Source organism: Oncorhynchus clarkii, chromosome 9 (assembly GCF_045791955.1).
Source record: "Oncorhynchus clarkii lewisi isolate Uvic-CL-2024 chromosome 9, UVic_Ocla_1.0, whole genome shotgun sequence".
NCBI classification, from domain to species: domain Eukaryota; kingdom Metazoa; phylum Chordata; class Actinopteri; order Salmoniformes; family Salmonidae; genus Oncorhynchus; species Oncorhynchus clarkii.
The window spans coordinates 5,518,096-5,535,398 of NC_092155.1; the positions used below are offsets into that span (position 1 = coordinate 5,518,096).

Below are 17,303 nucleotides of genomic sequence, written 5' to 3' on the forward strand. Positions count from 1 at the left end.
CTTTGACATCTTTTGGGAGAAATGACAGACTTAGAGTTCATGGGGGTTACCTAATCACACATATGAAGTTTTGAAAAGATCTGACCTTTTTTAACCCTTGGAAACAGCACCTATGACACAATTTTAAGGCACTTCCGGTTTACACAGGAAGCTGAAAGTGAACACACATCCTCCTTGGGGTGGGCAATTAAAACTTAAATTCTATAAGTCTTTATGTTAAGAACTGACTTATTTAGGGAGTGTTTAGTGAGTGTGTGTGTTATTTCAGAAAATCACTGAAATCTCGCAGAGCTCCGAAGCACACTTTAAAAAGATTCGTATGACCACGCTTCAACTGGATCTGTAACTGTTAAAAAAATATATTTTTGAACATCACCAATTTGACATTGTACGATTTTTCGGGACAGCGGAAAAATGACCAAAATTTGATTATTTTATCAAACGGAAACCGAATGTCCGCGAGAGTTCGTTTGATGCCTTCCCGGTAGATCCGGCTCTGCCGCACGGCCCGACGCCGTCCGCGAATTTTACAAACGTTTTCGGACGTCTAGTAAGGGACTGTACATTTGCAATATGGACTTTCTCTCTAACCATATGGCGAATGTCAATGTTCCCTTAAGGTATGAAATGCCTATTTATGTTGTAAATGTGAACATGAATTAATGCTGCCACTTTAGACTCCTCTTGTTTTATTCTTGTACGGAACCCAATGATTTATGAGAACTTAATTGATAGGTCGATGTCCTCTGTGTGATTTGTGTCTTGTTTGACACATCACCTACACACTTTATTAGAATACTTATGAAATGCAGTTATTTTTGGTAACACTTTTTTCTCTCATACTCCAACCCTATTGGATGCATTGAACGGATGTGGGTGGAGCCATGTCTACATAGAGGTGCAGGTTGTGAACACTGAAAGCTCTGACGAAGGCTTTGAGGCTGATACCTACAGCTTTAGAGCAGTGAGACTAGCAAGAATAGTGTTCTTCATCTTACTCAACTGTAACCATGCACCTGCAACAAAGATAGCTCAGATGTGAGAGTGCCTCTTGAATCCTAGTCCAAGTGCGCTCTAAAAATGTGGGGTTCAACTGGAGTTCTAAAGTTCTGTTCTTTAAAACCATACAGTTCTTGGAACTGAAAATGACCCTCAAAAGGTTCTCCTAAGAACCCCGTAGAAGGTGGGGGTCATCAAGGAACCTCAGCTGGTGGGGGTTCTTGCAGGAACCTACCTGCCCAACAAACATTTAGATTTGAAAGGACAGTAGCAGGTGCTTAACTTCTTAAGGGCCAGTGAGTTGCTTGGATGAAAGGTGCACAGAGGTGCCCATATTAAACTGCCTGCTTCTCAGTCCCAGTTGCTAATATATGCATATGATTATTCACATTGGATAGAAAACACTTTGAAGTTTCTAAAACCGTTTGAATGATGTTTGTGAGTATAACAGAAGTCATATGGCAGGCAAAAACCTGAGAAGATTTTCAACCAAAATCCTATTGAAATCACAGCGAGATATGGATGAGTTTGACTTCCTACGGCTTCCACTAGATGTCAACAGTCTGTAGAACTTTGTCTGATGCCTCTACTGTAAAGGGGGGCCAAATGAGAGGAGAATCTGCCATGACCTGACCATGCGCGTTCACATGAGAGGGAGTTATTTTCCGTTAAAAACATTCTAAAGATTGATTCAATACATCGTTTGACATGTTTCTACTAACTGTTACGGAACTTTTGGACATTTCGTCAGCCTTTAGTGAACGTGCTTCATGCTAACAAAAGTAGCTACTTGGATATTACCGAACAAAACAAACATTTCTTGTGGGAGTCCTGGGAGTGCATTCCGACAAAGATCAGCAAAGGTAAGTGAAGATAATGCTTTTTATGAGATTTGTTGACTGCACAATTTGGCAGGTAACTGTATGGCTTCCTTTTGTGGCTGAACCCTGTTTTCAGATGATTGAATATTGTGTTATACTGTAAAGCTTTTTGAAATCTGACAAAGCAGTTGCATTAAGAACAAGTATATCTTTAGTTCGATGTAAAAAATGTTTCATCAAAGTTGATGACTATTTGTTATTTGACTTGATTTTCTGCAATTTCTCCAGATATGAGGCATTTCTGAACATGGTGCTAATGTAAACTGAGGTTTTTGTTTATTAACTTTATCAAACAAAACATGTATTGTGTAACATGAAGTCCTATGAGTGCTTTCTGATGAAGATTCAAGGTTAGTGATTCATTTTATCCCTTCCTGCTTTTTGTGACTGTCTTTGGCTGACAAAATGACTGATTTTGTGGTGACCTAACAATCGTTTGTAGTGATTTAGCTGAAAAGCCTATTTGAAATCAGACACTTTAGTGGGATTAACAAGATTACCTTTAAAATGGTATGAGACACATGTATGTTTGAGGAATTTTAATTGTGAGGTGTTTGAATTTGGCGCCCTGCACTTTCACTGGCTGTTGTCATATCGATCCCGTTACCAGGGTTTCAGCCATAAGACATTTTAACTGAAAAATGGAAAGATCAAGGCGAGGTTTGTCCTTTGGATGATCTAAATATTGTTTGATACCATCTATTTTCAATCTTAACAAAAAAATATGCACAATTCAATGGATAATCATGAGGTACGATAAGGTTAGCTGTACTGCGTGGAGAAGACTGAACTGCTCTCTTGTATGCAGGTATACAGACGAGGCATGTCAATTGGTATGTTATGCAGATCACATTTACCATCCACCTCCATTACTACCACCTGGGCCTCTACGTTATGGACAAAGTATTAAAACTATTAGCAAAAGTTGTCACCACCAAAACCAAGGTATGAAATCTGAGCTTGTTTTGTTTATCAGTATAATTCAAATGTTCAGAGAGCAGCAACACGCCAGATATAAAACATTGGACCTGAAGCTCCGCTGGCGTTTCACCTCATTTTTTTCTTCAAGGATCACTGCCAAGGGGGTTCTCTGATGATAGGGGTTCCCCCTAGTTACAATTTGAAGAAACCCTAAAAGGATACTCCAGGAACCGGCGCCTGAGTGGCACAGCAGTCAAAGACACTGCATCTCAGCACAAGAGGCTTCACTACAGTTCATGGTTCAACTCCAGCACATTCAGCTGTGATTGAGTCCGGTAGCACCATCCGGAGTAGGTTGTCATAATAAACATGAAAGTTCCTAGGTCATTGTAAACCACCTCTTTAGAGGCATAATGACCTCAGTTATTTAAAACAAACATTTGTAGACAAAATAACTTAATGACAGGTTAAACATGTCTTTTGAACCTTCAGTATCCTAAACATACTGCGTCGCGTCACAGGTAAACATTTACATAAAGTAAAGCACAATGACAGTTATGTCCTGGTGGCACTTGTAACATCAGGGTTGTGGGTTTGAGTCCCACAGAGGACCAGTAATGGTACTAACTACAACGCATCATTCCTGTTCAATAACTCATGAGACAAAATAGTGTACACATTTTATTGGCTGCAAACAATTCCACATTTGTGTAGTAACTGAAACTTCATTTAACAGCAACAAAGTATTTTGACGTTGCCGTGAGGTATTAAGGGTGCAGACACTACGGAATAGCATTGCTACTTCTAATGTATAGTCTGGCGGAGAGGCAGGAGTCTCAGGGAGCACACCGAGGGCAAGCTACTTCCACATAAAGCATTGTTCCAGCGCTTCTGACCTGAAGATGAAACACAGAACCGAAATACTCAGCTGTACAGACAGTAGGAAAGTCCACAGGAGACATTCATTAGTTAAATTAACTAGGAGTAAGTTTAATTTGATGACTGGATCAGTGAATGATACTGGGTTTACTGTACCTCCAAAGTTGATATGAAGACAAGTCTCTCTGGCACCAGCACCAGGCCTTCCTTCAGCCCAGTTCTGGTGATCAAAGTCGTAGCCATCACTCCAGAACCATTGCCTGTCCTGAAAGGGGGGGGGGGGGGGGGGGTTCAGAATAAACTCAATGTACAGTCTTTCCTCTAACACCTGAAACAGTTATAGCTACTCCAAAACCCCTCCTACTGGGACTGTTGCTTGTGTAAAGAACCTACAGTCTACTTCTCACATTTGCAATCATCCCGATGCCTTTCAAAGACTATAACAAGTCTACAACTTTTGAAGCTAGAAACCCCATACACATGGTTACAAGACTGTATGTAATAGATTACATCTATACTTAACTAGAACCATTTTACAGATGTATAAAAGCATCCCACGGAAGTTAACAATTAAATACATTGACGTTATTTAGTAGATTCATCTAGCATGACCTACAGGATCAATTAGGTTAAGGGTTTTGCTCAAGGGCACGTCAGATTTCTCAGTGAGCTCTGGGATTCAAACTAGCAGCCTTGACTTTATTGGGGTCCACACAAAATAGACAACTCAGACAGAACTACATAACAGGTAGCCTAAATGCCACAACACACTATTTTTTTAACGAGGTTTGCTGTTCACTTGAGCAAGATGAGATGGAGTTTCTTGCAATAATGGTTCTATATAACACTGTAGGGTTAATGATCCCACCTTAACAGAATAAAATCCGCCAATCCAGGTAGGAGGGAAACCAACAGTCTTGACCAAGACCAACGTCTGTAGAAATTGGTCCTCCTCGGAGCTGTGCACAGATGCCAGGTTTGCGCCAAGGTACTTCACAACGTTGGGTACAGACACCAGTTGATCACCAAGGGACACACAGTACCGCTAGAGAAGAAAGTATTCATTTAACTAGGCAAGTCAGTTAAGAAAATTGTTATCTACAATGACAGCCAAGCAGTAGATGGGAACAAAGACATTTCATGTATTAGTCAGCCTTGCTGAGAATTGGTCTTCTGGACTCAACCAAATATTGACCATCGCAACTAATTCCTTTTTAAAACTCTTCAAGATACTAGTTTATCTCAGTCTTAAGCCATGTCCGGTGGGTTCCAGTATACAGGAGGCACGACTCCACATTAAATCTTCAAAATGTATAGAAAACTCCCATCTTAAAGGGAAGTTCAGTATTTCACATCAGTCATGTGTTGCAGTTTAAGAAAGTATCACCTTTAAGGTAATGTCAAAGAGCTAATTTCAACTGCACTTCCCCTTCAAATTCACAGTAGATGGTAAGGGTGATACCTCTGCTTCAGGCCAGCTCCTTGTAGTCTTTACAAACATTAAATAGCGTGATCCATATTTGGTCCAACCGGAAGGACACAAGTCTTCTTCTAGCAATGAATCTGTAAGGAGAAGTTACATGTGGCTTTAAAAGCTAGTGGAGAAAGATCCACAAAACAGAGCTATAATATTATTTGTTGATCAGTCAGTCACCTCTGCTACAAGAAATATACAGAACGAGTCAAGAAAAGTAGACTCTGACTTGCATCTCCCAGAACAAAGGCAGCACTGAGAAGCAGAAGACTGGTCAACATGGTCATGGAGTCTCCTGAGAGAAACAGAGTGAAGCCATCATAACCAGATTCAATGAGAACTTCAGTGTAAATACAATCTAGTTTAGACACTACCCAGCTAAATATGGCTGCTAATGTTTGTTCTGGCTTTGCACATCCATGTTTCCTCTATTTCATATTTTCTTGTTCACTGAGACGCAGTGCAACAGGCAACCAATCAGAACAGTCTACAGGATTATAGATGGAAGACACATTCTGTTAGCAGGAACCATCATTATACCACGTCTCATCTCACAAGCTGTAACACTTCATTACAGTTCAATTAAAGGTCTAATACTGGGCCAGCTACACCATAACAATACACATGCTAGGATGAACAGGATATTACACCCCAATGCAGGAAGTTAAAACCCTAGAAAAGTTACAATAGCAGGAACTTACTTTAGCCAATCAACAACAGGAACTATAAAGGAACTGGGACACCACAAATGCTGAACAAACCCAGGTAGAACAAGCTGCTTATATACCAGAAGAATGGAAGAGGAATTGGTGATTAGCAGAGTGAGTTCAGGTGTGGTGAGTTAGCAGGAAAGAGGCGTGTCCAGAACGTAATTGGGAGTTCAATTATGCCCACTGAATGCATTTTTTTCATCATCATATACAAATAGTTGTTTTGCAGGACAAGGTTTATTGTGACTTTCAAGAATACCGGAATTGCTTCACCATCCAATTATTTCAGACATACAATGCAGTTCCACCATGGCACGGACCATGATGATACCTTGGTGCAGACCATGATGATAACTTGGTGCAGACCATGGTGATACCTTGGTGCAGACCATGGTGATACCTTCGCACGGAACATGATGATACCTTGGTGCAGACCATGATGATACCTTGGCACTGAACATGATGATACCTTGGTGCAGACCATGATGATACCTTGGTGCAGAGCATGATGAAAGCTGAAGGTCTGGAGGAGAGAGAGTGAAAGTAGAACCAGGGTTTGTTGTTGGGAGAGAGGTATGGGAGAGGGGAGAGGTTTGGTGAGGAGATGAGGAAGGGAAAGATGAGGAAGGGAGAGAGGAGGAAGGGAGAGAGGAGGAAGGGAGAGAGGAGAGGTTAGGGGAAGACAGGATGAGGGGAGAGCTGACATTGGCCGCAAGTGGATCTTCAAGCAAGACAAAAACCCTGAGCACACATCCAAATCCACAATGAAATGGTTAAATGACCACAACATCAATATGTTGCAATGTCCATCTCAGTCTCCGGACAGAAAGGACGCCTGTATCTGTGTAGTGACTGGGTGTATTGATATCCAACATGTAATTAATACCAATCTCAAAGGGATATTCAATGTCCATCTCAGTCTCCGGACAGAAAGGACGCCTGTATCTGTGTAGTGACTGGGTGTATTGATATCCAACATGTAATTAATACCAATCTCAAAGGGATATTCAATGTCTGCTTTGGTAAATTTTTCCCCATCTATCAATAGGTGCCCTTCGTTGCAAGGCACTGGAAAGCTCCCTGGTCTTTGTGGTTGAATCTGTGTTTGAAATGCATTGCTTGACTGAGGGACCGTATAGATAATTAATTATATGTGTGGGGTACAGAGATGAGGTCATTCAAAAATCATGTCAAACATTATTAGTCCATGCAATTTATAATGTGAAGACTTTTCAGCTTTTCATTTTGCTTTTATTATCAAGCTGCATTTTTAGAGTGAAAAATATTTTCCCCAAATGAGAAACTCACACGCAGCAAATATATTCCAGTTTGGCTCTACAAAAAAAGAGGATTAATGTGCTTCATTTTTAAGAAGTTAATTGGCCGCATTAGTTGTAATACAAACCTTATCAAAACATATGGGGTGATCGCCTAGTGGTTAGAGCGTTGGACTAGTAACCGAAAGGTTGCTGGATCGAGTCCCCGAGCTGACAAGGTACAAATCTGTCGTTCTGCCCCTGAACAAGGCAGTTAACCCACTGTTCCTCTGCCGTCATTGAAAATAAGAATTTGTTCTTAACTGACTTGCCTGGTTAAATAAAGGTAAAATAAAAAAATACAGGCCTATGAGCTCAGCTACATGAGGTGTGACACTATGATTTGAAATAGTAGCCAAAAAAAAGGTATGCGTTGTTTCTTGAATTACACATTCACAACTGATGGGCTAATATTGTCACCCATCAGACTGTTCTTGATTTGATCTGGTCTTTACATGTACTAAATGTGTGAAATGTGTTTTGATTTAGAATTGTCAATTATCATGCATCTGTCTCAAACAGGGGCCATAATGTGTTCTTCCAGCCCAGGTGAATTTAGATTTTGGTTAGATGGGAGCAGTGTATGTGCAAAGTTTTACGCTGATCCAATGAACCATTTCATTTCTGTTCAACATGTATCAACACTGCCCAAATGTGCCTAATTTGTTTATTAATATACATTATCTGACTTAATAAACATTATCTGACTCTAGACACAATTTACATTTTGGCTACTAGATGGCAGCAGTGTATGTGTAAAGATTTGCATTTCTATTCAAAATGTTGTATCAACAGTGCCCAAATGTGCCTTATTGGTCAATATATACATTTTCAAGTAGATAACTGTACACTCTCCTCAAACAATAGCCTGGCATTTTTTCCACTGTAACAGCTACTGTAAATTGGACAGTGCAATTTGATTAAGTTAAGATTTCTGCCTGAAAAAGATATGTCTATGTCCTGGGAAATGTTCTTGTTACTTACAACCTCATGCTAATCACATTAGCCACGTTAGGTTAACTGAATTGGAGAATTTAGTATGTGTGTGTGTGTGTGTGTGTGTGTGTGTGTGTGTGCGCGCACTCGTGCTTGTGTGAGATCCTAGACCCATTAAATCCTCACCACCATTCCACTACATGGCCCAATCTGATCCTACAGCAGGCCGGCAGCCTGGGAGAACGGGACACTATCGTTCATCACACCTTGTAACACTTCTGCTGTAAAAATCTCATAAAAAGAGTTCTCTGCAGCTACCACCACAACATCTATTTTCTGTCATTTATGTTCTATTTCTGCAGTACAGTTGATAACCATGGCTATGAATGCTAAGAAACCAACCTTTTTTTAATTTATTTTTTATTTCACCTTTATTTAACCAGGTAGGCTAGTTGAGAACAAGTTCTCATTTGCAAGTGCGACCTGGCCAAGATAAAGCATAGCAGTGTGAACAGACAACACAGAGTTACACATGGAGTAAACAATTAATTAACAAGTCAATAATACAGTAGAAAAAAGGAGAGTCTATATACATTGTGTGCAAAAGGCATGAGGAGGTAGGCGAATAATTACAATTTTGCAGATTAACACTGGAGTGATAAATGATCAGATGGTCATGTACAGGTAGAGATATTGGTGTGCAAAAGAGCAGAAAAGTAAATAAATACTGAAACACATCTTATTCCTGTCACTCTCTATTGGCCTCGTCATTCTCCCAGGGAGCCTATCAGGATCCCTCGAACCTGGACCCATCTACCTCTACTACTCTCTTCACTGCCTATGAAGATACATTCATAGAAAATGACTCAAGTAAAAGTGAAAGTCACCCAGTAAAATGTTACTTGAGTAAAGTTCTAAAAGCATTTGGTTTTAAATATACTGAAGAAACAACGTTAAATGTAATTGATCAAATATACTTAAGCATCAAAAGCAAAAGTATAAATCATTTAACATTCCTAACATTAAGCAAACCAGACGGCACCATTTAATTTAAAAATATATAATTACGGATAGCCAAGGGCATACTCCAACAGGGAAAATGTATGGAGTAAAAGGTACATTATTTTCTTTAGGAATGTAGTGAGTGAAAGTTGTCCAAACATATTAATAGTAAAGTAAAGATACCCCCAAAGACGACATGAGTAGTACTTTCAGATATTTTCACTTTAGTACTTTACATCACTAACTGATGTCCGACATCGGGATCTCTCGTTGGATTAATGAGGAAACTAGTCACACCTGTGACAGGTCCTTTAAAAGGAGAGGTGGAAGAGGTGGAAGAGGTAGACCATAGCTTACAGACAACAGAGAGACACCCAGTGAATCCCTTGGAAGAGTGCAGATGGTGAGAGTGCATCATTATTTAATAGACTATCTGCATCTCCAATGTTACCTAAATGTTATGTGCCCTTGTCAAATGTAGTGCACTATGTAGTTGTGCCATTTTTGTGGAGTGACCCCCTGAATTTAGGAGTGTAGACTACTAGTTACCTTTGCAGTAAATGGGTAGTCTCTGACTATCTATAATGCTTCCCATTCCGTATGTAGTGCATTGTAGGCCCTTGTCAAAGGTAGTTCACTACACAAGGAGTGAGGAGCCATTTGGGAAGGATACATATTCCTGTGTGCCAGGCTAATCTATTGTATGTGGTAGAAGTGATACCTGAGTTACATCAGAAGACTAGTAGCACCGTGTTGCCCATACTTCTTCTTGGGGTCCTCAGGACTGGGTTTAGAAAATGCTGCTTTGGCTGTTATTTCAGTTTTGTACCTAATAGTGGGTTTCCTTAACCTCTCTAGTACCCACAGCCATTCCAGATCCTTAAAAATGCTCAACTAATCTTTCTAATCTAATCTTTCTCTCTTTCTCTCTCTCAGGAGACTATAACCATGGCGATATTGACCATTCTGCTTGTCAGCACGGCTTTTGCTCTGGGAGGTAAGCGTGACATACGTCACACCAACATCTTAATTAAACATAACACACCTACTCACCAACATCTTAATTAAACATAAAACACACGCATAGATATTAATATGCAGTTGTGAATTGGAAATGCGTTTCTGTTCATAACCGGTTCTCCATGGGACACCCTCTGAGAGGTCAGCCATTATCAACATTGACACTGGAGAAATGAAGGTTTTGCCTTGCTTAATTAACTTCTAGTGACTCTCAAACCTGGATCCGGGAGTGTAATCATCGCCTGACACGAATTAGCATAACGCAACAGACATAAATATTCCTATTCACGAAAATCACAAGTGAAATATATTGACACAGCTTAGCCTTGTGTTAATCACCCTGTCATCTCAGATTTTCAAAACATGCTTTACAGCCAATGCTAGACAAGCATTTGTTTAAGTTTATCATAGCATAGCATTATGCCTTGCTAGCAACAGGCAACCTTGTCACGGGAAAAAAAAGCAATCAAATTAAATCGTTTACCTTTGAACTTTGGATGTTTTCACTCACGAGACGCCCAGGTAGACAGCCGAAGTTCATTTTCTCCCAAAATATTAATTTTGTAGGCGAAATAGCTTTGTTTGTTCTTCACGTTTGTCTGAGAAATCACCCGGAAATTGCGGTCACCAACACTGAAATATTCCAAATTTGCTGCATAATATCGACAAACATGGCAAACGTGGTTTAGAATCAATCCTCAAGGTGTTTCTCTAATATCTATTCGATAATATATCCGTCTGGACAATTAATTTTTCAGGAGGACCGTTTGGAGTAATGGCTGCCTCTGTATTTTACTCATCTCTCTCGGAGCCACCATGTGACCACTTACGCAATGTGGCCGCCTACGGGTATTCTTCAACATAAATGCGTAAAACTACGTCACAATGCTGTAGACACCTTAGGGAATACGTAGAAAGTGTAAGCCAGTTGACGGTACATTCACAGCTGAATAGGGACTGATTGGAACGCAGCGCTTTCAAAACCTGGGGCACTTCCGGATTGGATTTTTCTCAGGCTTTCGCCTGCACATCAGTTCTGTTATACTCAGACAATATCTTTACAGTTTTGGAAACTTTAGTGTTTTCTAACCTAAACTGTCAATTATATGCATATTCTAGCATCTTCTCCTGACAAAATATCCCGTTTAAAACGAATGGTTTTTCTCCAAAAATGAAAATACTGCCCCCTAGCACCAAGAGGATTTATTAAAGGCACATAGACGGATATATCAACTTGTCAGCTCACTGACTTGAACTACTGGCCCAACTCTCTAACAGCAGGCTACCTGCCACTCCTGTAGTTCCAGAGATGATTATCTAGATGCTGGACTGAGGTATTCTGATATGAATGGTTTGATCATTCAACTGGATGTATGATTGGATTTTCCAGCAATAACACTGATACAATTTCCAGTCTTAGTTTCATCAGCTCTTCTACGAAACTGGAATTTGACTCCACAGGCGTTTTAAACAAGTAGCAGAATGAATATTTAGCCAGGAAGTACCTAGGTATCATCTGAAATGGAATCCTATTCCGTATAAACTACTTCTGGATAGGGCCCATATGGGACGCACCCCAAGATTCCAGAAATGTATATTGTCCTGCAATATTATGTCCACATTACAGTAAATGTTACCTGTTTCCAGATACTATGATACGACCCAAGACCCCATGTGAGGATGCTAGAGATGCCACTTTAAATGGCTCAATTGGAGCCTACATCCCCAGTTGTGACGACAGTGGACAATACACCCCCGAGCAATGTTGGGGCTCTACAGGTTAACACTGGAGCGCACGCAGGCACAATTATCAATTCAGTTGAATGTGACAATTCAATGTGTATACATTGTATATGAAACATGTCTATTTCTGGTAGGTTACTGTTGGTGTGTGACCAGTTCTGGACAGAAGATCCCGGGTACTGAGACTCCACCAGGCACTGCTCCAATCAACTGTTCCACCCAGAGTAAGTGAGGCCCTGTGGTCTCATCCAACACATCACTACACTTGCTTCCTACCTTGGATCTCTTTATGCTTTCTTTGCAAGATGCTCCACTGATTTCAGAATCATGATCTCTCTTCTTCCTGTGTCAATATCTTTCTCTTCCTGGGTCGTTCCACTTCTGACCATTCAGGTCATTAACCCTCATCCTCCCGCTACATACCATCAGAACTGACAGCTATATTGTTCTCATCCCAGCACAGCTGTTGCTTCACCAACTATTTCTGAATTTCCTTCATTTTTCTGAACTACTCGCCCGCGAGTAGTTTCGGACCTCCAACTCTCCATGCGGGGTTCCAGAGGGAGGGTTCTGACTGGATGGGTCCTTAAAGGAGAGGAGGGAGAATTTAACTCACAGGCAGGACAGAGAGAGACCCAGTGAATATCTCTGAATGAGTGAAGCAACAACTGAATATTTCAGAAATGTACATCTGAAATGGCTTCCTATTCTGTATAGGGCCCTTCTCCTGACCAGGGCCCATAGGGGACCAGGGGCCCATATAGGATGCAGTCTCCTGACCAGGGCACTTCGGGGAACAGGGTCCCACATAGGATGCAGTCTCCTGACCAGGGCCCTTCGGGGAACAGGGTCGCATATAGGATGCAGTCTCCTGACCTGGGCCCTTCGGGGAACAGGGTCCCATATAGGATGCAGTCTCCTGACCAGGGCCCATAGGGGAACAGGGCCCCATAGTGGACTCAACCCAATATTCCAGATCCAGCCAGAGCTTCCAGGATGTTTGTCTAGCAATGTATGTTCTACTATGTAATGTCATCGTTACAAAGAATGTTATCTGTGTGTTTAGATGGTATGATACGACCCAAGACCCCCTGTGAGATTGCTAGAGAAAATGCTTTGAAAAAAGTCAGGCCTGGAGCCTACATCCCCACGTGTGACGCCACTGGACGATACACCCCTGAGCAATGTTGGGGCTCTACAGGTTAAAACACACACACACCATAAATGCTCCAATTGAGTTGAACGTGACAATTCAATATGTTGCAGTAAAATGTGTAAATATTATATATTTAACAGGTTATTAACATGTCTTTCTGGTAGGTTACTGTTGGTGTGTGAACTCTTCTGGACAGAAGATCCAGGGTACTGAGACTCCACCAGGCACTGTTATCAACTGTTCCACCAAGGTGTGTGTGTGTGTGTATACATACTCATTAACTAAATGTTACTACTTTGCAGCTAGTTATTGATGTGTATTTCTTTCTAATTGTAGATGAAAGGCGTTGGAAGTAAGATGTAGAAGACGGACAGTTGTCTTTACTGTACTACAGGAACGGATTCACATCCCATACAAATAAATACATGAAGGAATCCAGAGATTAAAGTGTTGATTTATTTACGTTATTGTTGGTGTGATATGTTGAACAATATATCTGAACCGGTTCATTTCTGGGAAATGGAGGAAGGAGTAGGACTGTTATGGTGACTGTTACAGGAAATGAAGACAGTCAAATGCCATGTTAGGCTTCTCCAAGCTCTGGTGATGGTCATTAGTAGTCTACCACACTTGGTAGACTGCTTGGTACTGAGCACTATTGTCCCTCTAATCACACTGACATCAACTCTGATTGGTGGTTATCAGAAAGATGGACAGCTGAGAAGGGAGTTGCGGGGTTTAGTCACGTGCACAGGCAAGGCCTCGATGCCTATGGATTTGGGTCCACTTCATGTTCATACCAATATTTGGAGGCAGGGACAGAACTTGCCAGAAAATGAACGTGGTCAGTACAGTATTAGCTAGCTAGAATGTGTGGGTGATACACATAACTGCTCTGTGTGAACAGGACATCCAGGAAGTTAAATTAATAACTTTAGTGGGGTAAATGTTCAGCCTATAATTTCCTAACTAGGTCATTTTATAACTAAAACACACCACATGACAAAGTATGTGGTCACCTGCTCGTCAAATACCTACTTGTCTTTTTTAAAACTGGTCTACCTTCAGACGAGTCTTGTGAGGCTTGTTGGTGCAGCAAAACAACCGCCATATTGTCTGATGGTGGGGTCATATTAGTGTGTATTGATGGTGGGGTCATATTAGTGTGTATTGATGGTGGGGTCATATTAGTGTGTATTGATGGTGGGGTCATATTAGTGTGTATTGATGGTGGGGTCATATTAGTGTGTATTGATGGTGGGGTCATATTAGTGTGTATTGATGGTGGGGTCATATCAGTGTGTATTGATGGTGGGGTCATATTTGTGTCTATTGAATGTTCTGGGATTTTCACCCTCATTATTCCCAAAAGGTCTTAATGATGTAAGGGAACACCCTCCCCCCCCCCCCCCCCCCCCCCCACCGGACAAACCATATACACGGTGTCCAATACCACTCAATTCGGCGTCGTTTTGTTCAAAGTTGATTGCAAATGCCATATGGCAAATGCCAGGTGTAACACTTTAAAAATCCAACAGGAGGCGAACGCACTCCACCGTGGTTTTTCATATTGCAAATGCAAAACGTCAACATCAAAGCAAAATGTAGATTTTTATCACCCCCTTAAAGTGCTTTCTGGACTTTTTTTTGTGTTTTTGTCAATTACATGTAAGAACTGTATGTATACTTTTGTCCAATTTTATTATCATTTTTAATTATTTGTGCATATTGCATGTTTTGTCCATTTGCAATATGATTTCATAGGAAGTCAAGTCACTTTTTGGCCAAATGCAATATGAAAGATTGGAAAATGCCAAATCAGGATGTTATGTCCATTTACCATCACAAATTTGGCATGCTCAAAAATACTGCAGGAGAGAGAAATTGACTGGCCTGATGAACTCTGGATGGCTGGGCAGTCATAGTTGTTCCTTTCCATCGCTCGTTAGGGTTGATTTCAGAATGTCACTTTGGTGATGGTACCTCACTGTTTAAACATATTGCAAATGGACAAGTCACCATCCATCAGTCAATTAGATATCATTCTGACAACTGATACAAACTTACACCAACCCCACTTTTTCCAACTCGTTTAGTAGCCAACTATCACATACTTCAGAGCTGGCCTGAAATTCACGACGCCTTCTGTTCAAACCATAACAAAAACGTAAAACACGTAGTTAGTCTAGCTGCGGGTACAGTTCTGATATGTGTAGGCCTAGCTGAGGAGACCCCGAATCCCAAGTTTCGGCTCGATAGGTCATTTGGTGCCTGAGCAAGACCCTAGTTGGTGCTGAAAATCTCTGAATTTTCGTGAGGCAAAAATGAATTGACGTTATTGGAAATGTGCGAGGCTGTTTCTCGGTCCGAGAACCTTCTAGTGCGTGGTGAGTTACGTGGCTCTATCGACCTGAGGTCTAGAACAGGTTTCAGAACTCTAGGTCTGACGATTCTTTTTTAGCGCTAACAAAGTTAACTATTGCAGGCACTCTCTCTACGCACCCCAATATGTCCCTCCTTCCAAGCTGAGTGTGTGATTTAGTTTTTCTTAAAACATTTATGGGAAAAATGACATTTACAGTTCATGGGGGTTGCCTAATCACACATGAAGTTTTGGAAAGATCTGACCTTTTTTAACCCTTGGAAACAGCACCTATGACACAATTTTAAGGCACTTCCGGTTTACACAGGAAGCTGAAAGTGAACACACATCCTCCTTGGGGTGGGCAATTAAAACTTAAATTCTATAAGTCTTTATGTTAAGAACTGACTTATTTAGGGAGTGTCTAGTGAGTGTGTGTTATTTCAGAATCACTGAAATCTCGCAGAGCTCCGAAGCACACTTTAAAAAGATTCGTATGACCACGCTTCAACTGGATCTGTAACTGTTAAAAATATATATTTTTGAACATCACCAATTTGACATTGTACGATTTATCGGGACAGCGGAAAAATGACAAATTTGATTATTTTATCAAACGGAAACCGAATGTCCGCGAGAGTTCGTTTGATGCCTTCCCGGTAGATCCGGCTCTGCCGCACGGCCCGACGCCGTCCGCGAATTTTACAAACGTTTTCGGACGTCTAGTAAGGGACTGTACATTTGCAATATGGACTTTCTCTCTAACCATATGGCGAATGTCAATGTTCCCTTAAGGTATGAAATGCCTATTTATGTTGTAAATGTGAACATGAATTAATGCTGCCACTTTAGACTCTTGTTTTATTCTTGTACGGAACCCAATGATTTATGAGAACTTAATTGATAGGTCGATGTCCTCTGTGTGATTTGTGTCTTGTTTGACACATCACCTACACACTTTATTAGAATACTTATGAAATGCAGTTATTTTTGGTAACACTTTTTTCTCACATACTCCAACCCCATTGGATGCATTGAACGGATGTGGGTGGAGCCATGTCTACATAGAGGTGCAGGTTGTGAACACTGAAAGCTCTGACGAAGGCTTTGAGGCTGATACCTACAGCTTTAGAGCAGTGAGACTAGCAAGAATAGTGTTCTTCATCTTACTCAACTGTAACCATGCACCTGCAACAAAGATGGCTCAGATGTGAGAGTGCCTCTTGAATCCTAGTCCAAGTGCGCTCTAAAAATGTGGGGTTCAACTGGAGTTCTAAAGTTCTGTTCTTTAAAACCATACAGTTCTTGGAACTGAAAATGACCCTCAAAAGGTTCTCCTAAGAACCCCGTAGAAGGTGGGGGTCATCAAGGAACCTCAGCTGGTGGGGGTTCTTGCAGGAACCTACCTGCCCAACAAACATTTAGATTTGAAAGGACAGTAGCAGGTGCTTAACTTCTTAAGGGCCAGTGAGTTGCTTGGATGAAAGGTGCACAGAGGTGCCCATATTAAACTGCCTGCTTCTCAGTCCCAGTTGCTAATATATGCATATGATTATTCACATTGGATAGAAAACACTTTGAAGTTTCTAAAACCGTTTGAATGATGTTTGTGAGTATAACAGAAGTCATATGGCAGGCAAAAACCTGAGAAGATTTTCAACCAAAATCCTATTGAAATCACAGCGAGATATGGATGAGTTTGACTTCCTACGGCTTCCACTAGATGTCAACAGTCTGTAGAACTTTGTCTGATGCCTCTACTGTAAAGGGGGGCCAAATGAGAGGAGAATCTGCCATGACCTGACCATGCGCGTTCACATGAGAGGGAGTTATTTTCCGTTAAAAACATTCTAAAGATTGATTCAATACATCGTTTGACATGTTTCTACTAACTGTTACGGAAC

General features: G+C 41.0%; 2 protein-coding genes across 2 annotated transcripts; one reads left to right on the forward strand and one right to left on the reverse strand.

Moving 5' to 3' along the window:
• Positions 1-3,499: 3,499 nt before the first annotated feature.
• LOC139417071 (ladderlectin-like) lies at positions 3,500-5,441 on the reverse strand. Its single transcript, XM_071166318.1, has 5 exons — positions 5,384-5,441; positions 5,143-5,243; positions 4,549-4,725; positions 3,837-3,945; positions 3,500-3,697 (listed from the first exon to the last, which is right to left on the reverse strand). Exons 1-5 carry the CDS (start codon positions 5,439-5,441, stop codon positions 3,606-3,608), a joined length of 537 nt encoding a protein of 178 aa, XP_071022419.1. The 3' UTR covers positions 3,500-3,605.
• A 4,625-nt stretch (positions 5,442-10,066) lies between these two features.
• LOC139417072 (saxiphilin-like) lies at positions 10,067-13,400 on the forward strand. Its single transcript, XM_071166319.1, has 6 exons — positions 10,067-10,115; positions 11,786-11,917; positions 12,016-12,105; positions 12,948-13,082; positions 13,202-13,287; positions 13,374-13,400. Exons 1-6 carry the CDS (start codon positions 10,067-10,069, stop codon positions 13,398-13,400), a joined length of 519 nt encoding a protein of 172 aa, XP_071022420.1.
• The last annotated feature ends 3,903 nt before the right edge of the window (positions 13,401-17,303 follow it).

What these genes read in the sequence shown, in the direction of transcription:
- LOC139417071 (XM_071166318.1), bottom strand. Translation starts at nt 5,441, where the DNA reads ATGACCATGTTGACCAGTCTTCTGCTTCTCAGTGCTGCCTTTGTTCTG. An exon ending in GGAGCTGGCCTGAAGCAGAG is followed by an intron (nt 4,726 to 5,142) that starts GTATCACCCTTA and finishes TTTCTTCTCTAG; the next exon opens with CGGTACTGTGTGTCCCTTGG. An exon ending in TCTTCATATCAACTTTGGAG is followed by an intron (nt 3,698 to 3,836) that starts GTACAGTAAACC and finishes TTTCATCTTCAG; the next exon opens with GTCAGAAGCGCTGGAACAAT.
- LOC139417072 (XM_071166319.1), top strand. Translation starts at nt 10,067, where the DNA reads ATGGCGATATTGACCATTCTGCTTGTCAGCACGGCTTTTGCTCTGGGA. An exon ending in GCAATGTTGGGGCTCTACAG is followed by an intron (nt 11,918 to 12,015) that starts GTTAACACTGGA and finishes TATTTCTGGTAG; the next exon opens with GTTACTGTTGGTGTGTGACC. An exon ending in TTATCAACTGTTCCACCAAG is followed by an intron (nt 13,288 to 13,373) that starts GTGTGTGTGTGT and finishes TTCTAATTGTAG; the next exon opens with ATGAAAGGCGTTGGAAGTAA.